This window comes from Rhincodon typus, chromosome 3 (genome assembly GCF_021869965.1).
Source record: "Rhincodon typus isolate 14 chromosome 3, sRhiTyp1.1, whole genome shotgun sequence".
Taxonomy (NCBI): domain Eukaryota; kingdom Metazoa; phylum Chordata; class Chondrichthyes; order Orectolobiformes; family Rhincodontidae; genus Rhincodon; species Rhincodon typus.
Genome location: NC_063334.1, coordinates 56466253 through 56488168, shown reverse-complemented (window position 1 = coordinate 56488168; position 21916 = coordinate 56466253). Strand labels below are relative to the sequence as shown.

Sequence of the window (21916 nt, the reverse complement as noted above, 5' to 3'; positions counted from 1 at the left end):
TTTATTTCAAAACCCCCTTCCCCTCCCCCTTTTCTGATGAAGGGTCTAGGCCCGAAACGTCAGCCTCTCTGCTCCTATGATGCTGCTTGGCCTGCTGTGTTCATCCAGCCCTGCACCTTGTTGTCTGGGCACTAAGATTAGTTTGATAACAACAATCTAGTTCACTGTGTCTTTTTTTTTTAAAAAAGAAATCTGCTATCTCTACCTTCTCTTGTTGACATGTGCCTCCAGACAGGGAAGACATGTGTTGCTTCTTAACTGCACTCTGAAGAGGCAGCTGGGCATGGCCAACAACTTCTAGCCTTGCCAGCAATACCTATATCCCATAAAAGTACAGAGCATAACTTAGGGTAGAAGGCAACAGCCTAGTGGTATTATCATTGGACTGTTAATCGAGTGACCCAGGCAACGTTCTGGGGACCTGGATTTGAATACTGCTATGGCAGATGGTAAAATGTGAATTCAACAATTTAAAACAGAATCTGGAATTAAGAATCTAATAGAACATAGGACATAGAACATAGAACATAGAACATTACAGCGCAGTACAGGCCCTTCGGCCCTCGATGTTGCGCCGACCTGTGAAACCAATCTGAAGCCCATCTAACCTAAACTATTCCATTATCATCCATATGTTTATCCAATGACCATTTAAATGCCCTTAAAGTGGGCGAGTCTACTATTTTTGCAGGCAGGGCATTCCACGCCCTTACTACTCTCTGAGTAAAGAACCTACCTCTGACATCTGTCCTATATCCATCACCCCTCAATTTAAAGCTATGTCCCCTCGTGCTAGCCATCACCATCCGAGGAAAAAGGCTCCCACTGTCCACCCTATCTAATCCTCTGATCATCTTGTATGTCTCTATCAAGTCACCTCTTAACCTTCTTCTCTCTAATGAAAACAGCCTCAAAACCCTCAGCCTTTCCTCATAAGACCTTCCCTCCACACCAGGCAACATCCTGGTAAATCTCCTCTGCACCCTTTCCAATGCTTCCACATCCTTCCTATAATGCGGTGACCAGAACTGTATGCAATACTCCAAGTGCGGCCGCACCAGAGTTTTGTACAGCTGCAACATGACCTCATGGCTCCGAAACTCAATCCCTCTACCAATAAAACCTAACATACTGTACGCCTTCTTAACAACGCCATCAACCTGGGTGGCAACTTCCAGTGATCTATGCACATGGACACCGAGATCTTTCTGCTCATCCACACCACCAAGAATCTTACCATTAGCACAGTACTCTGTATTCCTGTTACTCCTTCCAAAGTGAATCACCTCACACTTTTCCGCATTAAACTCCATTTGCCACCTCTCAGCCCAGCTCTGCAGCTTATCTATGTCCCTCTGTAACCTGCAACATCCTTCTGCACTATCCACAACTCCATCAACTTTGGTGTCATCCGCAAATTTACTAACCGATCCTTCTACGCCCTCATCCAGGTCATTTATAAAAATGACAAACAGCAGTGGCCCCAAAACAGATTCTTGAGGTACACCACTAGTAACTGAACTCCAGCATGAACATTTCCCATCAACCACCACCCTCTGTCTTCTTACAGCTAGCCAATTTCTGATCCAAACCGCTAAATCACCCTCAATCCCATGCCTCCGTATTTTCTGCAATAGCCTACCATGGGGAACCTTATCAAACGCTTTACTGAAATCCAAATACACCACATCAACCGCTTTACCCTCATCCACCTGTTTGGTCACCTTCTCGAAGAACTCAATAAGGTTTGTGAGGCACGACCTACCCTTCACAAAACCGTGTTGACTATCCCTAATCAAATTATTCCTTTCTAGATGATTATAAATCCTATCTCTTATAATCCTTTCCAACACTTTACCCACAACCGAAGTAAGGCTCACTGGTCTATAACTACCAGGGTTGTCTCTACTCCCCTTCTTGAACAAGGGGACAACATTTGCTAGTCTCCAGTCTTCTGGCACTATTCCTGAAGACAATGACGACATAAAGATCAAAGCCAAAGGCTCTGCAATCTCCTCTCTAGCTTCCCAGAGAATCCTAGGATAAATCCCATCCAGCCCAGGGGACTCATCTATTTTCACACCTTCCAGAATTGCTAACACCTCCTCCTTATGAACCTCAATCCCGTCTAGTCTAATCGACTGTATCTCAGTATTCTCCTCGACTACATTGTCTTTTTCCTGCGTGAATACTGACGAAAAATATTCATTTAGCACCTCTCCTATCTCTTCGGACTCCACGTACAACTTCCCACTACTGTCCTTGACCGGCCCCAATCTTACTCTAGTCATTCCTCCCACAATCCAAAGATGTGCAGGTTAGGTGGATTGGCCATGCTAAATTGCCTAATGTGTTCAGGGAGGTAGAGGGTGTATATTAGGTGGGTCATAGGGGGATGGATGTGGGTGGGATGCTCTGAGGTTCGGTGTGGACTTGTTGGGCCGAAGGGCCTGTTTCCACACTGTAGGGATTCTAATTCTTTTATTCCTGACATACCTATAGAAAGTTTTAGGGTTTTCCTTGATCCATGATGATCCTTAATGATGACCATGAATCCATTGTTATTTGTCAGAAAAAAACTCATTTGGTTCACTAATGCCCTTCTATGGAAGGAAATTGTCATCCTTCCCTGGTCTGACCTACTTGTGACTCCAGACCCACAGCAATGTGGTTGACTCTTAACTGCTCTCTGGGCAATAAATGCTGGCTTAGCCAGTGACGCCCACATTCCTTGGATGAATAAAAAAAATTAACATCACCCCCATGGTATTGCATGATTCATAATTTCCATAAATTTATTTCTCAGAACAAAAGTGAACAGCAACAGGCCACAGCGGATTAAGGTTCCAACACGCTACAAAACTAGACTGTTGATAAATACAGTTCATGCTACAAAGCCGTTATCAATCTCAGAAGTATTTACAAAGAAGTTAGCTCAGTTACCTTGCTATTAAAAATAGGAGGTAAAATTGTAGCTTTATTGTAAAGATTTTTGCATAATATAAAGTACCTTTTTAGCAACATCAAATCCTAAAGTGCTTGACAGCTTTTTCTTCTAAACATTCATACAAAGGAACAAAGGGAAGAATCTTGCAATGTGTTTTGGGTGATGCGCTTATCTCGGCTAAATGTTTGGGAAAAATGTGAAAACGGACGCAGGTTGGAGGCTGGTAGTATTGCTGAGCAGGTGAGTCAGGCACAGCTGAATTCAGTACCTGAAATTTAGGCTGCCCTGATTTCTGATTGGGTCAGCATGAACTGAGCAGTGTGCAAGACCGTGGTGCTGTAGATAGAAGATCGCATTTTGAAAAAACATGTTCACTCAACATGACCACCATAGTGAGGATGTTATACTTTTTTTTCCAGCACTGCATTCAGGATGTCATATGAGACCCCAGGAACTGATTTTCCAGGTTACCCACTCCCATTCTCTTTGGTGGGGAGGCCTTCCCCAACCCTGTAGAAATGTCACCTCTGCCTTCATTTTCAGATAAAAATCCTGATCACTTGGTGGTTGCTAGTGTTTACTGGCTTCCATCACCTTCTCAGCCAGTACATTCCAGAACACGTCAACTCTCAAATTATTCTTATTTCTTGCCAATTATCTTGCATCAGTATCACTGAGTGACAATGCATTCTAAAATTATTAGATGGTTGTCTTTCTGAAAATGAATGAGTACAGAATGTTGTAAATGACAAACTGATAATTGAATTGCTCACACTTCATTTTTTTTTGCAGGCGTAATAAGGCCAACGATTTTGCCTGATATCCATTTCAGGATCATCTGTTCGTTGCTTTTTAGTCGGCAGAGACCACCTGGTTGCTGAACAAAAATTGTTATGATTTTACGATGTGCAAAGAATACTTGCCTGTCATATGGTAAAATCTGAGGAGACTGGTATCCAGAATGCTTTGGGCTACTTCTAAACATGGCATTTCCTGGTGAGGAACTTGTTGCATGCTGCAATATTATTGAAAATTCCAGTCACTTGTACGTAATAATATTTTGCATGTAAAAGTCTTAAGCTCTTTCTTCAGAAAGCTGTTGGCGGAGGGCTAAGGATAGTCGGGATTTATTACACGGCTCCCACTAGGTCTTAAGTTTACAAGATCTCCTCTCTAGTTGTAAAGATTTAAGTACATTTTGCTGCTTCAAACCCAAAATAAGTCTGTTTTCTCTGAATTTAGCATAGCACAATAACATCACTGGTGTCAAATGACTGTTTAATTAAATATGCAGAATCATTAGCTCATATATAAAACAAAGTTTTGTGTGCATGGCGTAGATGTGATTTAAGCTGAAGCTGAATAAAGAGATTAATTTATGTAGCACCTTTCTTCCTTTAATTCATTCATGGGATGTGGGTGTTACTGGCTAGGCCTCCATTTATTGCAAGTCATGATTGTCCTTTCCTCCCCCCTCAAAAAAAAGGACAAAAGTGATGGTGAGCTGCCTTCTTGAACCACTATAGTCCGTGCAGGGGTAGGTACATCACAGTGCTAATTAGGGAGGAGGTTCCAGTACTTCCATCCAGTGACAGTAAGGAACAGTGATACATTTCCAAGTCAGATTGCAGTGTGGCTTGGAGGGAACCTACCAAGTGGTGGTGCTTCCATGCATCTGATGCATTTGCCCTTCTATGTAGTAGAAGTTGTTGATTTGGAAGTGTTGTTGCGGTACATTTTGTAGATGGCACACACTGCTGCCACCATGTGGCAATGTTAGTCAGACTGAATAATGAGTGCAGTCACTACAGTGCAGTCAAGTGGGCTACTTTGTCCTGGCTGGTGTTAAGCTTCTTGACTATTGTTGAAACTGCGCTTATCTACACAAATAGGGAGTATTCCATCACACTTCTGACTTCTGCCTTGTAGATGATGGCTTTGGGAGTTAAAAGATGAGCTACTCTCCACAGAATTCTTCGTCTGACTTGCTCTTTTCTGCACAATGTTTACATTGGTTGGTTCCATTGAGTTTCTGGTCATCAGTACCCAAGGATATTCACAGTGGGGCATCAGTGGTGGTGATGCCACTAAATGTCAAGGTAAGATGGTGGAATTCTCTCATTGGAAATGGTGTTAACTGGCATTTGTGGTGTGAATGTTACCAGCTACAAGCCCAATTCTGATGGGTCCATTCTTGAGATGCCTTAAAATGCCTATCTCCTCAACGGAGTACATTGTGAAGTGTCATCACTTTTGTTCAGTGAGGTCATACTTGCAGTAAAATGAAACGTGTCAGTTTGTGGTTTTTGGTAGTATTGGCTGAGAGTTAAATATTAACCTGGACATCAACAGAACACTCCCATATTATGCTTAATAATTCCATGAGACGTTTTGCATCCTGAGCAAGCAGCTAGAGATTCGATACAATGACTTATTTAAAATGTACTTTCTCTTTGGAGCTGCATTGAAGTGCATGCTCAAATCTAGGAGTCGGATTTGGAAGTAAAATTTGTCACCTCGCAATGCAGTGTAAAAAGAGCTTACACTCCCAAGATGTGCATATGGGTTTTAAGTAAAAAAATGTAACATGTTTAGTCAATGTGCAAGAGAATGTGCTTCACATTACAAGCATAATCCACTTACATGACAATAACATGTTTCCAGTTGTACACTCACCAAAGAAGTTTTATGTTTGCTGAAACTGTTTTCCAGGGCAGATCGCAAACCATCATTGCTGTCATGAAGCTTTCTGTTAGCTGACCTGTAAAAGGATGGGGAAAGAACAGATATCAAACTTGCATTTCAAAGACGACTGATTTCTTCAAGAAGGATGTAACATTATATGCCAAGAGAGAGAAATTCAAGCCCTTTTGTCAGAATATTTAGGGGCATTGGATTTATACTTTTCCTAGATCTGGATTTTGTGCTCATTGACAAAACGACAGCACTTGCAATGAATTTTTTTTTGAAGAAATCAATCTTTGTGGCTTGGATTCACTTTTCCTGACCCCAGTTTGAATTGGGCTCAAAGTCAAAGTCCAGGGGGGATCAAATTGTTCAGCAGTGGTCATATTATAAATAATCATACTGAGGGGAACAGGTCTAGAATGCTCCACTATGTGCTTAACATTTTCTCTGCAACAAACATTACCCTGCTCCCCACAAAACACCGCTCCTACAAAAAAAGTAATCCACTCTTTCTGGCATTTCACACAAGATCACAGCCTTTTTCTACACTGTAACAACTTTAAGCCATTCATATCTGTGTCAGCTCTCTTGGGCATTTCAGTGTCAAACTTCTGCCTTTCCTTGATACACTGCACATCATTTAGTTTCTACTTAAATAATCATCCTTCTCGAACGTCTCAATTAAACCTGCTTGCAACACTCTTCCAGGCAGTGAATTCCAAACCTGAACTAATCGCTGTGGAAGTTTTTCTCTTAGCCCATGTTTTGCACAACACTTTTAAATTTGTGCCCTCTGGTGTTCAATCCTCTTAGAGACAGGAACAGCTTCACTCCGTCTACCTTGTCCAGAGACCGCATGATTTTTAAAACTTCTGTTAGATCTCCTGTTGGCCTTCTCTCCAGGAAAAACCATTCCCAACCTCTCCAATCTATCCTCATAACTAAAATTTCTCATTCTTGAAACTGTTTTTATAAAGCACTCTAGTGTTAGTAAACCCCTAACTTCCACCTTTTGGAAGTAGTAATGTTTAGAAATTACTTTTCCAGTGACTACTACTCTCCCTTTACACTACACATAGAATGTGTTTAAATGCCTTCATACAAACGGTGTGGGTGTGCGTGCGCATGCAGATGGATCAAAGTCCATAACAAATCATAGGAGATAGCGTACTGTATGGGAACACACTCTGAGTATAAAATTAGTTGCTCTGGGACATAGAAGCTGCTTTACAGTAATTATGAACCTAGTGTGCTTTTAAAAACTAGTTACATCTCATTCAACAGATTTAACATTTTCAAGAGATTTTAAACAATGTAAAATATCTCTTTTTTTAAGTGACTTCTAATTGATAGTAGCCTACAGGAACCTAAACAATGCAGCATGTGGGGAAACGATCACTGATGGAAATTTACATGTCTAATTGCACATGTGCAAACTCCAGAGATTGTCTGTTTCACAGAAGTAATGAGGATGACAGTAACATTACTGTTACTTCCACAAAATCTAGGCCATAACATTTTACAACAGATAATACTAAAAATGTAAACTTCCAGGCATGTCTGGAAAAATGAACCCATAGTTTGCTAATTTCACTGATTTACACTGTTCCATTGAGAGGAGAGATGACAATGAGAGCCTAGCAGCAGTTAAAAGGTGGTTGCTTTTTTTGAGGTTTCTATAAGCGATTAGGAGGTTCCAAGACCTCCCAGAACTGCTCTGTATTCAAAAAAATGGCTTTAAGTGTGATTGGACCTTTTTATGAAAGTTGCATTTCAGAGGGGGGAGGGAAATCACGAGTGTACTTTAAGCATGGCAGGAGGGAAATCCCTTCTCATCAGTGTATTAGCAACAAACCAAGCAACTTTATCACCTGACCAAGGAACAGTCCAAAGTTAGTAAAGAGTAGTTTGATAGATTATTGACATGAAATTCAATCACCTTGATTGTTTGGCATGGGGAGTCATTTTGGCTGACATAGCAATTTTAGGGTTATTGTCTACAGTTTCATTCAACTGAATTAAAATTTCACTGTGGTCCTTCTCAAGCATCCCAATTGCGCTTGATGCATGTGATCACCCTTCCTCCTCCATTTGTTCCTTTGCCTTGAAATCCCAAGATCAAGTAGCTAGGCCCACATAACTGCAAGGTCACAAAAGACATAGCACCACTGCATAAACAGATACGCACTCAGATATGAACTGCCAATATCCCCACTTAATCTAAACAGCAAAATCTCTTCTAGGATTCCGATTGCTTGCAGCAGAATGTGTGAGTGGCTTCATTGAAGGCCTTGCATAATGGGATGGTGGAAGGTGATCATGGGCCATATGTAGCAGAGTTGACCTTTATCGTCAAGCAGACACCCTGTTGCCTGCCTGGAAAAGGGTGGTATTTTCTGACTGTTGCAAAGTTAAAAAATACTGTGGGCATTTTATTCATTCACAGGATGTGCCTATCACTGGCTAGCGCAGGATTTGTCGCCCATTCCTAATTTCCCAGAGTAATTTCCCAGATGGCAGTTGAGAATGAACCACAACACTGTCAATTGCAGTCACATGTAGCACAGCAGTTTCCTTCCCAAAAGCACATTAATGAACCAGATCTTTTTTCCTTCATCAATAGCTTCATGATCACCATTGGACTGTTACTTAATTTCAGGTTCGTTGAATTCAAATTCTGCTATGGTGGGATTTCAACCAAATCCCCAGAGCATTACCTGAGTCTCTGGATTAACAGTCTAGCGATAATACCCTAGGCCATCACCTTCCCTATGTATTGGCACAATAGCAAGTGTTCAGTGATTGAGTTCTTGGTTTGGCCTCACACTTCTTGAGGAGTATCCTATTTCTCCTGTCTATGTCCTCCTCTGCATGTTCTGCTTATGTTGTAGAATGTGACATTGCAACTACTGTCCCCCCTCAGCAAAAACTTCCAATTGCAGAGTTGCCCTTTAAATAGCCCTAGAACAGACTTCATCTTGTTTCTGAAAGTCTTTGTTTCAGTTGTGAATAAAAAAGGCATAGCCTGCACATTGGTTAATCAATTTTAGTACATTGACTTTGGTGTGTTGATGAATGCCAGTGGTATCTTGATCTCTCACATTCAACAACTTTGAGCACATACAGGAATACATCCATCTGAAACATTTCAGCTAGCTCACACTGTCTGGGCATTAGCTAGCACCATCTCTCATGCTACAAATGTACATGTAGTATTGCTACATCCATTATCATTTTAAGTGTTCACACCATGTTGTGAAAATATGAATTCAACAGCTTATAAAGGATCAAAGTATTCAGAAGCAACACATACACAAGAAAGTATTTACCAGTTTAAAGTAAAGATACTTACTGAAGCATTTCAATCTGACGTGTTAGGCTGTCCCTATCATCTGTATACCCTATGACCATCTCATGATTCCTGCAATAGAAGTAAAACGAAGTGAAGTTAAAACGTGCATTTTACACAAAGCAACAATAGTGAATACAATTTAACTTGAAGTCTTCATCCTATTTATTTTACCGAGCTAAATTCAAACTTTGATCTGCATAGTCACTTTTCAAAGTATCTATTTCGCTTTGCAGCAGCATTATGTTTGTCTGTGCTTCAAGTAGTTCTTTCCTCAGTTTATCATTTTCCTGTAAAAGAAATAAAAACAGCATTAACATTGCTGAATTCTGTTTTAGACTCAACACCCTTGCTCACAGATTTTGTTTATATACTATTTTAAATTTACAACAGATTTTATAACAATATATTGCACCACATTTACAAAACACACTACAAATCAACATGTAGGCCAGGTAAAAAGGGTAAAGTCATTCTCATCCTAGCTGACCACAGGCTGCTCTCTCGTTAGATTGAGATGTCTGGTGGTACATTTACCTGAGGCTCAGTGATCCTCACGTTAAGGGCCAAAGATTGAGAAGGATGTGATCTGTATGACAACCTTACTTGATAGAGGAATTGAACCTGCACTGTTGGCATCACTCTGCATTGCAAACCAGTCATACAGCCAAGCAAATGACTCCTGGTACCAAACGTAGGTCAAGTATTTGTCCCAGAAGGAAGAAGGTGAAGGAATTAGCCATTACAAGGTGCTCTGATGTTACTTTTGTACATGGTCTAAGAAGGTACATCAGTTAGGGAACAGATCCCTGCAAACTGGGAGCAAGTTACCACACCATCTTTTGAGCCACCATGAGTGTGTAATGGGAGAATGAAGAGAATGCAAATGCAAAGATAGTTCTATCTTGCCAATTTTCATCCTTCTATTCATGCTTAAGGAGTACTCCCCTTCCTGGAGTAATTGTACAGAATTCCAATTATGGAACTATACACAATGAACTTTAAGAATTATAGATGTAGGAAGCAACACTGTAATGCTTGATTTTGTCCTCACCAACATTCATAAAGCACACTTCTAGCAATCAGATGTGGCATGTCTTTTCACCTCTCCCCAGTAATGAGCAGCACAGGTTAGTTTTAATGCCTTCACACTAACTCACCAGTAATTGGGGATGTACTTCCACAATATCACAACCAGTTTTTCACTGGATAAAAGTTATGATGCCATTGGATGAAGTAATTTAAAAAATTCTTTGACTGAAATCCACAAGCATTCATCTGTATACAGTGTAAAGATGGCTGATATTTGAACAACTGCCTTCAGATGTGGGTAATAGTAATGTAAGCACGGAATTCACTTCATGATTTTGCACTTGATGCACAATGCTGCTCAACATCTTCAAATGAATGCTTGAAACATCTAGAATCTTCACACCTAAATGAATAAACTGAAATTTAATGTAAAAACAGAAGTTGCTGGAAAAGCTCAGCAGGTCTGGCAGCATCTGTGAAGAGAAATCAGAGTTAACATTTCAGGTCCAGTGACCCTACCTCAGAACTAGACCTGAAACATTAACTCTGATTTCTCTTCACAGATGCTGCCAGGCCTGCTGAGCTTTTCCAGAAACTTCTGTTTTTGTTTCTGATTTACAGCGTCCACAGTTCTTTCAATCTAAATTATTGAAATTTAATGCAATGTGACAGTTGTCGACAAAATTTCAAAGGCTCACTTTCTGTAGCAGGGTTTACTATTTCAGTTTATACAATCTTGCAAACAAAAGCAGAGTAAATAAATTATTAACTAACTGACCACATGATCATGTATCTGAAAGGTTAGGATTTTCCTTATTCACAAAGTTAAAAACTTTATTGCCACAATCGAAGTGATGCACGTCAGTGTAAATTCTTCAAATTTCTTACAAAGCTATGTTTTTTTTCTTACAAAGCTACTGCTTACTTAAAAGTAACAGAACAATTTTAACATAATCTACGTAGCACAAAACAGGCAGGAACATATCAGCCACACCGGAAATGCATCAACCGATTTTACTTTTCACAGCCTAATTTTATTTTGGCAAATTAGGTTCGGTTACAGTTAATCTTAAAATTTGTTTTATTATACCAAAAAGGTTTTGGAAAAGTATACAAGAGATGTTCCCAGAAATTGTATCCAGAACACTGTTACAATTATTTCTTTATTCATTCACGAGATGAGGGCGTCACTGACCAGGCAGCATTTATTGCCCATCCCTAATTGCCCAGAGGGCAGTTTTCGAGTCAACCACATTTCTGCGGGTCTAGAGTCACATGTAGGCCAGACCAGGTAAGGACGGCAGTTTCCTACCCCCAGCGACTTTAGTGAACCGGATAGGTTTTTTCGACAATGGGTTCATGGTCATCATTAGATTCTTAATTCCAGATATTTTATTGAATTCAAAATCCACCATCTGCCCTAGCAGGATTTGAACTTGGGTCCCCAGAATGTTATCTGGTCTCTGGATTAACAGTCCAGCAAGAATACCACTAGGCCATTGCCTCCTCCAATCCAGTTTTGCAATTAATTATGCTTAATTGCAAAACTGGATTTACATCTACTTGTTGAATACTATCTGCATTTCAAGAGATTTAGTAATATCCCACTGACAGAACCTGAGCAAAAGTATGTTTTCTTACCAAGGTAAAATCATTTATTTTTCTTTTCAATGCAATAGTCTCCTCCTTTGGACTAAATGATCTGTATTGTTCTTCTAACTGTAAGGAAAAGGAAATGTTTCTAGATTTTCATCATGTTGAATGAAAGCAAATCAGGATGACAACTCGTGTACAAATTTACAATGGGTAAAATCTTCCATTATACAGGCTATGTTCAGCACCAGGCATGAAAGTAAGCATCACTTCCACTTGGGAGCAGGTTGGCTTTTCTAATGTGATCATACAATTCTCAGCTCATTACAGAACCAGGTATGAGTAGACTGGCAAATTTTGTAAGTGATATGGGCAAGAAGTTAACACCCCTACCTTTACCTTATGGGGTCAATGATTCTGGCACCATTTTTAAGGCATTCACACATAGCAAGCCAGGGCATCACTTGGGTTCTCAGAATGGATGATTGCATTGAAACATTGAGTCCCTTCCACCTTGCCCTGGTCTGCCTATTGCCTTTGGATAGACAGACTTCTACCTTCAAGCCCAATACACTGCAGTCACCCTTCTGCCTTCTCTGCAACTTTGACCATTGCCACCTGGTCTCAATCATGGCTTGGCATGGACAAACTTTCCCAAAGAGGGTAAAGCAGCAGATACTTGCCTGTGTATTCTTGTATGCAGTCAGAAATAGCAGACATACATTGCTCACTTGCAGAAAAACCTCACTGACAAACTGAATTTAACTCTACTGACCTAGCCTTTTAATCAGCAAGCATGAGATGCAAATGTATCTCAAATGGGTTCACAACTCTTGGCAAAGGTAATTCCACTTGTCTTTGCATTTTCTATAATTTAACTGATGCTGATTTTGAGCAAAATAAGTCAAAATTCCTTCAGATTGCACTCTCATGGTATTTTAAAATCAGCTTTAGAGACAATCCTTACCTTTTTCAGTTTTGTGACTGTTGTCTGGAGTTCATTTACATTAGCATCATATTGATGTTTTAGGTTACTGAAAGCAAACTCAGCTTTTCTTTGTTCCTGTAATCATAAAGCCAAATAGTTTGAGCCATATAAAAACAAATTACATAACACAACAAAAATGTTGCTGGTTGAAACCTCAATGCAGCGTAATTTGTGTTAGTAATATTCTCTTGTACATAATTAGCAAAATAACTGACACCCCACATAATTTGCACTTCTGCCATAATAATGTGCTTTTCTATAAATGAGAGGATAAGGATTAATTATACCTCAAATGGCAAGAACATGAAGCCATCCGTGAGCAACAATGTCAGGAGCCTTAGAACAACTCCTAAATCTCATACTCTCAAGAACCACAGCTAAAGGACTCAAATTAGGTCTCTGCTCCGGAGCATTACTGAAACATCTATCAAATTCTTAGCAGCAATGTCAAAGAAGAGTTTCATACCGTGTCTGCAATTGAATTGAGTCTGTCTAAACTCAATTCAGAAAAAAACCTTACAGTCAGAAAGAAACTTCTATTTCTGAGTCATGCTTGATTTAAAGCAGAGGTCAGAATTGTAAAGGTCCTGCGCTGACATACTGTGCCACCCAACTCCAAGATAATGATATGCTTTGCAATGATAATTTGTTGCCACAGCAACATGACTACACCACTAAAATGTGAAGAGATTCATACCTTCAAATCTCAATAAAAAACAATTATAAGAGGGTGCAAACTGTTCTGACCCACTAGGTTTTAAATGCATAAACTCTTTCCAAAGCGCTTGAGCTCAAAATCTGAGATCAGGCACTTTTTTAAAAAATCTATAAAGCATTTGTCCCAGATTAAAACTACATGTATGTTCCTTTACATGTCAGAAATGTTATTTAGAAGCAACTAGTTCTTACTAATTTGAAACTACTCAAATATCATTTTTAAATTATTAAATATTTACTTGAACAGTGATTACATTGCGATGGTTCAGGTTATATTTATAAAGCATGGAAAATATTACACAGCAAAAAACATGAAGGTATCTTGAAATCAAAAAACTGATAAATATGAATATAATACTCAGCACACCTCTGAAATATTTTCAATTTTGATCTGTGAAATGAACCTATTGCTCTGAGTTACAGTCAGCCTCCGAGCTGAAGCCAAAGGTTTACAGGAACACAATTTATTCAGAATGTAGAATTGCATATATCGATTATAGGTAAGAGAGTGACAGGATGATAAGTGTGGTTACTGCATCCAGTAATATTACAGATGGGATCAGGACACAGGTGCATATGTGAATTAACAACTTCAGATGAAGGTCATAAACAAGAAAGTAAATATTTAACAACCACAATACACTTGATGCTGTATGTTATCAGCATTGCCTTTCCTCTAGCACCTGTTTGCTGCAGACAATTATAACATAAAGGACGTCAAAGTAAGGTGTGAAATATTATTGTAAAAATTGTTTGCTTTCCACAACACGAACACGCATGGAAAGGCATGTCCACAGCAATGCAAACTGCAGTAAATACAATGTTGTCTTTGAAAAATCTGCCGTGTGTGCTGCATTTCAGGCTCATTAAAGGCGAAGGACATTGGCACTCAAATGGAACTTTTTTTTCCATTTCAGGCTCTAGAGTGTCAATAAATCATTTCTAAATAGGCATAGCACCACTAAACACAGAGTAATGAGTTCTGAAATTCTACCGTGGGATAAAACACAAAGGTTACCTGAAATTTCTTCCTGTAATACTTCATTTGAAATATCATGCAGTAATTTCAGGGTGTACTGCAGTATGGAATTAAAATCTAGTGGCAAGCTATTTGTGCCCATACCAAAGGTTATGAAATTATATTCAAATTCACATCTGAGCAGCATCCCAGTAAAGCAACTGACTACAATGTGATGAACATCAGACGGACTCTATAATAGGCAAGTGGTGAAGTTCGAATTACCCTTGACATGAATGCAATCTACATTTAGTTGATAAAGAAAAAAATCCCACAGTATTATCTCGGCTTTTACCTATGCTTTTGAGCAGTAAGGTCAAAACCATTACTCCAGAAGGGATGGAACACGTTTTATAATCTCACCTCTTTTTGGCAATTCTGAACCGCAACCTTTATTCGCTGGTCTATATCCTCCTCAAGCTCAGTCACTTGTTGCGCAGCCTCATCCTGTGTCCTGAAACAAAAAAAAGAGTGGTTTCAGTCCTGCACTGTACAGTCTACTTCACCTGATTCTACAGATCCTAACAATACAGCAAGTGCAAAGAGTCTGCTTACATTCATTTGTCCTTCTATCTAGATATCGCCAGTACAACAGGTTTCATTTGGACATTCTTTAAGTTAAGCTGATACCAACTGTTACCTATTTTAAAAATGGTTGGCATCGGTGACACCATTCATGTATGTCAAAAACAGGAAAAAAAATGCTAATCCATGCAGGCAATTAGGATGGGTGACAAAAAGCTTAATAAATGAAGTGAGTATTAATGACGGTCATTAATGAGAAGGATATGAAACACAGGAGATAAAACAGATGGATAAGGAGAGGGATTTTGGTGGTCACGAATGGTGAGGTCACGAAAGTGGGGGATGCCCAAGTGAACAAAGTGGGAGGAATGAAGAGTGCTGAGAAAATATAAAGCTGAAGGAAGTGTCAGAAAGAAGGTCATAAAGAGATTTAAACACAGGATAAGTAAAAACTGAATATGTGGGGAGACTGGCAGTCGCTGTAGGTCAACAAGGATTGCAAAGTTGGTAAGTAGGATAGATGTATGATATAAAATAGATAGCAGTTCCAACCCCAGACTTTGGGTGGGTTGAAGCACATAAATACCAAGGCGAAGTGAGGTCAACCAGGAGAGTATTGTTTTAATTAACATGAGAGGTAACAGTAGCTTTTGTGTGGATTTTAGCAAAGTCTAGGCCAACGAAAAGACAGAGGCAGCCAATGCTCTGAAAGTGCAAGGAGTCTTCCTGTGATGGAGAAGATATGGGCTCAGAAGCTGAGTTCAGGTCAAAAAAATAATATATATTGCGAAACATTTAATTTGACTCAAAAAAGCCGTGGGAGTGGAACAGAATCAATGGTAAGTATTTGGACATTGTGCGAAGGATATCAAAAGTTACAACTTTGAAGTTCAAAAAGGTGATGGAGGAATCTACTGTGAAACTACAAGCTACAAAATCATTCAAACAACACAATGTAACACAGTAAAGTGTTGGAAAGGTAGAACAATGTTGTGAAGCAATCTAGAAGCCTTCTATGGAAAATTATAGGGAAGCATTTGAATAAAGAGGATTTTGGCAACAAGGATACATCTTGGAGAATTTCAGAGGTAATAGTCTAGGGGCTGGAAGCAACAGCTATTGCTGGAGGTGTTTCCGCGGACATGCTGAACAGAAAGTATAATTGCGCAACCGCAATTTCACAAGCAACAAAATGAAACAGTAGCAATTGAAGAATTAATTTAAAGTTGACAATTACAACAAGCTTGGAAAAGAAAGGTAGTCTTCAGAATTTTGGACTTTAGCATCAAAGAACTATCAATGGACTGCTTTGATGTCAGTGGAATTCGACTAACTTACAGCACATGTATTACAATTGTGTTCTCATTAACGCGTAGTGGATTTTCCTTTTTGTATGATTTAATCAATCTGTACTAGTAAAATTAAAGGTGTGTAGGAAAACCACATGGAGTAGAGCACCAGATTCCTGTTTTCATTTCTGAACATGCTCTGGCCATGGTTTGAATCAAACGAGAGCAGTCACATTGAACAGGATGATGGAGAACAGGCATCAGTCTTATGTCAAAGGCTGCAGATATGCTTAGAAAGACCAGGAGTGAAAATTCATCACAGTCTTAGTTAAAGAAGATATTATGTGTGATCTTGGATAGGCGTTTTCAATGCTGTGGCATGGTTAGAAACAGACTACTTCCAGTTTTGGGCCGATAAGTGGCAAGTAACATTTGTGTCACACAAGTGCCAAACAATGGCCATTTCCAAAAAGAGAGAAACTAACCAATACTTCATGACAGTCTGACAGCATTAGCCATCTACCTGAAGATCACCTGGACTGATGTACTGGGCTGAGATGAATGACCTCTGACATTTTCCACCCATTTCCTCCACCCAGAGGACAGTTTCACTCCCACATCACCCCTGGAGTTCAGCTCTTTTGTGCATGTTGGGCCCAAGGTTGTAATCAGGTCAGAAACTGAGTAACCCCAACAGAGTGTCAGTCAGCAGATTATTGCTGTGTAACTGCTTCCTTGATAGCATTGTTGATGACCCCTTTCATCACTTTGCTGATGATCAAGAGTAGACTGATAAGCAGTAATTGGACAAGTGGGATGTGTCGTCCTTTTTGTAGACAGGACATACCTGGGCAATTTTTCATTTTGCCAAGTAGATGCCAATGCTAAGGCTGCACTGGCTGGTTATAGGAGTACAGCTAATTATAGAGCACAGGTCGTCAGGACTAATGCCATAATGTTATCAAAACCCACAGCCTTCACAGATTCTAATGTCCTCAGCCATTTCTTGATATCACATAGACTCAAATCAAATTGGCTGAAGACTGGCATTTATGACCATGAGGAAGCCCAGAGGAGGCCAAGATGAATCATCCACTTTTTTCTGATGTAGGGTCTAGGCCCGAAACGTCAGCCTCTCTGCTCCTATGATGCTGCTTGACCTGCTGTGTTCATCCAGCCCTGCACCTTGTTGTCTCGGATTCACCAGCATCTGCAGTTCCTACTGTCTCTGAATCATCCACTCACCACTTTACCACTGAAGATGGATGCAAATACTTTGCTTTTTGCACTGACAGGCTGAGCTCCCCCACCATTGAGGGTGGGGATATTTGTAAATCGGATGATTTAACCTGCTATTACTTACTTTGATTTGATTAATTATTTTCACATGTACTGAGAGACAGTGAAAAGTATTGTTTTGCATGCTAACCAGACAAATCATACCTTACATATGTTCTTCAGGGTAATAAAGCAGAACGCAGAACAAAGTGTTACAGCTACAGAGAAGGTGCAGAGAAAGATCAACCCTACTATATGAGAGGACCATTTATAAGTCTGATAACAGTGAGGAACAAGCTGTTCTTAAATCGTTGGTATGTGTTTTTCAAACTTTTCTATCTGCTGCCCAATAGAAGAGGGTGGAAGAGCGTATAACCAGGGAGGGAGTGTGTATAGAATGGGCCGAAGGGCTAAAAGGTAATGATGATATTCGACAGCTGCATGAGAAGATAGATTGTATAGGATGGACTGAATGGCTAAAATTGTTGATGACACTCAACAAACTGCATGAGTCTTGTTAACATTCCTTCACAGGCCGAAGACAACATCTGCAACTTGTTTTTCTGTAGCTGTGTTTTCTTTTCTGTATCTGCTTTCTTTGTGCTGGCTGTTTGTTACATGCTCCAAAGCGGGGGACTTTGCCTTGGCTCGGAATCGTGAACGGTGCCACGAATGAAGCTAAGCCCCTAGACCAGCCATCAATGGAGGGGCCCCGATGGGCAGAAGGGCATGAGACTTGTTGCTTTTTCTCTTTTCTCTTCCATTTACTATTACCACTACAATCATTGTTATTGAGTAATAATAATTCATATTTAAGCAAATTGTTGTTAGACGAGCCTTCTCTTAACTATATTTACCCGAACCTGAAAAGAACCGCTTGGTTACATGCTGTGATCCAAGGCATTTTTGGTAACGAGGATGGGATTTGGAAAAATATTTAAGAGAAGGAAAAGGCAACCTGATGCTCCAGAGAGATAGAATGCGGCAGACTCCAGATTTAGGTCCACAGCTAACTTATTAGCACAGTTAGGACCCGAATTTTTTTTTTGGGGGGTGGTGGGGGGAGGCACAGTTATAACTGGAAACAGACAGAATGAAGGATTATTCATACAGGCTGCTGTTCATGAGTGCTTGCAGGAGACAGGCCTCCCCAAAAGAAAGGGCAGTGTACCGCAAATGGGATGGATATTGTTAACAGCTTTGCATTCTACATGTAGGGAATTGGAAGAGTGCCAGGCCAAAAATAGGCAGCTTGAGGCCACATAATGGCAGTAGAACAGTGTAATGTTACCCTAACAGAAGGTTTTAAGACAGCGCAGGAGAGAGCTGAGAAGGCAGAGGAAAAACGAAACCTGATAGCATGCCGTCTGGTGACGGTACAACAGAAGTAGAGAGCTAAACAGCACAACTGGAAAGTTGACCCTGTCAAAGTGCTCATGTTATTAACCTCACAATGGGATCCCAACCATTGGGATGGGGACATTCGGTATTCATCTGATTCAGAGTCTGAATAAACAGACCAGGAAGGGGATGCTCCATCTCCGGAGCCATTCACAGAGAAGGGACTAATAGCACTAATAACAACAATAAAGAAAAACAGATAGGAGGGCAGAACCCACAAAAATTCAACATTAGTGAGAGATTACTTTATGTCTGAATTGCAGGATTTATGGTCATGCTTTAAGCAGAAGTTGGGCGAACCCTCAGCTTCTTCGATGGCATGGCCATGCAACCAGGGCGCCGCCCATATCATGCTGAGTGCTACTGAGGGGGGGAATCTGGGAGCACTAAGTGTTGATCCACATGTGAATAGTGTCTTTAGAAACATAGGGCAAACTGATCATTGCGGAATGCACTGACGTTAGTAGTAGGAAACAAGTACCCTTCCCAGATAAATTGGGAAGGTGATGTCGAAAAATGGGAGAGCATACCAGAAGGCATTAAAACGTTTGAGGGATTTGGCTACACAAGCACGTATGTATTCTCCACAGTTTCAGGGTCCAGCTGGAATGAGGAGCCGGCTAATGCAAAGTGGTCCAGGCTGGATGAGAGGCGCCCTTGTTAGCCCTATTACGGCCAGCCTAGGGACAGAGAGTGAGACAGATATGTTTGTTATTAGGACAGTTAAACAATGTGGAGGCTGGTAAGTGAAGAGTAAGGTCTGCCCGAGCAAGCGACAAACAAGGACAACAAGTTAGAGATGGGGTGGGTTCGAAGGTGAAACAAAAGATTACCAGAAGGGAAATGTTCGCGGCATTACTGAAAGCAGGAATAGAGAGCAGTAAAGATAGACGGTATACTTTGGGTGCCACATGGAGAATGCACTGCTCTCCATAGCGTAAAGAAGTAAGAGAGATCAAATCAGATATGGAGGGAGAAAAGGAAAACCAATGGGTTTGCACTCCACTCCAATACAGAAGATGTTGAAAACATGATAATACATAAAGAAGCTAAAACTGTTCCAAATCAGAATTCATTCATTAAAGATGTGTGTACCTTTCCTACTAACAAGCAATGTCCTACTGCAAATAGGCAGATTCCACAAAGTAAAATGCATTCACCTTTTATGAAAAATGTCAAGATTTCCAGTGCTCCATGTGATCAGTCAGTTAATGCATCTGTGACTTTTGCAATCAATCCAATTTCACCTTTATTTTCAGATTCTGTTAGAAGTCATGTTACTGCTATGAAACGAGGTGATTGCATCTCACATAATTTATGTGCCTCAAATCAGCCTACAATATCTACTGTATCCTCCCCTGTTACTGAAACAATATTTGTGACGCAGTCAGAACCATCACCTTCCTTTCACACAGATTGCTTCAATATCAAACCCAATATCAACATCTTTGGGCCAGTCAAGAAATTCAAACCCATCATTCAGAAGCCTGTACAGATGAGTGCTTACACAGTTCTCTAATGGAAGCCATCCAATCAGGGCAAACCAAAGAACGGCTTAAAAAGATTTCTGATACAGTGATAAATAGTAACCTTAAAAAAAATTCATTTATTGCACCACAGAATGAACACTCTGCATTTTTGGCATCAATTGGAGCACACAGTGGAATTACAAAACTGAAACAGACAACTTCTGAAGTATCAAAAGAGCTACAGGATATAAGGGAATATTCTCAAACAGGACAACCAGCCACTGCATCTTGTGCTCCTCTTCCTCCTCCTGCTCCTCTTCCAGATTTTCCAAAAACTGAGAAGTTCACTACCAAATCTGTTGCGAATGTCGAAGGGGCACGAACTGTTTTATGAGAGGCAACTCAATCTGGCATCAATGCAGCTCACTTAAGAAAGATCTCCATTCCAAGAAACACAATACAAATCAATGGAAGGCCATGTTCTGTACAAAAATCATGCTGCTCACGGCCATACATTTCCTAATGAGCAATGTTGGAAATAATCAAACAATGACCTTAAAATGTCATTCAGAATACTTTCGAGAATACAGAAGTGTTAACTTTTTATGGTCTGGTTTGAATGTATCTTTGCTTGTTGGTTGCTAAATGTAGTCTTGTACAATTTTTGTCTTATTTACCTGGAGTTTGAGATCTGGGGATACTTTGAAGATTTTGTTTGCATTTTGGGAATGTCTGGTGATTTGAAAGTGGGTTGTGTGCCTGTATCTGTGTGGAGCATATGCGGTTAATGTGTTGTCTTTTAAGAAACCATTGGTGGTTGTGTAATGCAAAAATCTGTGACGAATTATTGATCTAGAATTTGAATGTTAAAGCATGATAAAAATCTGTTTCTTGAAATTGGTCATAGGTGATTAAAATTAATTGGGTGAAATAAAGCCAAAAAGAATCTTTGGTAGATTTTAATCCCAGAAATTACCATATTTGGAATTCCATTTTCTGGTCAGAGTGAATTTCCAAATACTGCTTTGACATGAATGAATCTTTAATTCCAGATGATAAGATTGGCTCATTGTTAATATCCAAGTGATAGGATTATTGGAATGTTGAAAATGCAACTTTCTGTGGGTGAGGAGTTTAGGAAAGGCAAATTTCCCATTTGCAGAATTTCAACATCGCAATACAGTGACGGATGAGACACCCTCAAACCATCAAGCCATTCATCAATAACACATTTCAGTGTTGGGGAAGTACTGTGGAAATATTAATTGTAGTGAGTGTCAGGAATCTCAAAACCACTGACCCTGGGTACACTTGAGCATGTCATGACAAAAACTATATTAAGACTCACATGCCCTGGTATTCTAAAACATTGAAATGGAATAGTTATCTGAAAATTTAGAGGCATTCTGGGAAATAATAATGTGCATGCACACAGTCTCAATGGGTTCAATGCATGAAAATGGTTAGTGACTTTAAGCGAGTAAACAGAGTATTGAATGTGCACAAATTTACATAGCGATATATCAAATATCTAGAATGAGTCATCAACCAACTTTTAAAAAAAAAAAGTGGAACCAAAACAAAGTTGCTGGAAAAGCTCAGCAGGTCTGGCAGCATCCGTG

General features: G+C 39.9%; 1 protein-coding gene across 2 annotated transcripts in view; it reads right to left on the bottom strand.

Moving 5' to 3' along the window:
• rasef (RAS and EF-hand domain containing) overlaps nucleotides 1-21916 on the bottom strand; it is a 73266-nt gene that overhangs the window by 30132 nt on the left and 21218 nt on the right. For both annotated transcript variants that reach the window (XM_020511860.2, XM_048592980.1), the window contains exons 3-9: nucleotides 14696-14786; nucleotides 12577-12672; nucleotides 11658-11735; nucleotides 9159-9274; nucleotides 8988-9056; nucleotides 5624-5708; nucleotides 3871-3962 (exon numbers count right to left, since the gene is read on the bottom strand). In XM_020511860.2, coding sequence (XP_020367449.1) covers nucleotides 3871-3962; nucleotides 5624-5708; nucleotides 8988-9056; nucleotides 9159-9274; nucleotides 11658-11735; nucleotides 12577-12672; nucleotides 14696-14786 — 627 coding nt within the window. The remainder of the gene's footprint in view (nucleotides 1-3870; nucleotides 3963-5623; nucleotides 5709-8987; nucleotides 9057-9158; nucleotides 9275-11657; nucleotides 11736-12576; nucleotides 12673-14695; nucleotides 14787-21916) is intronic.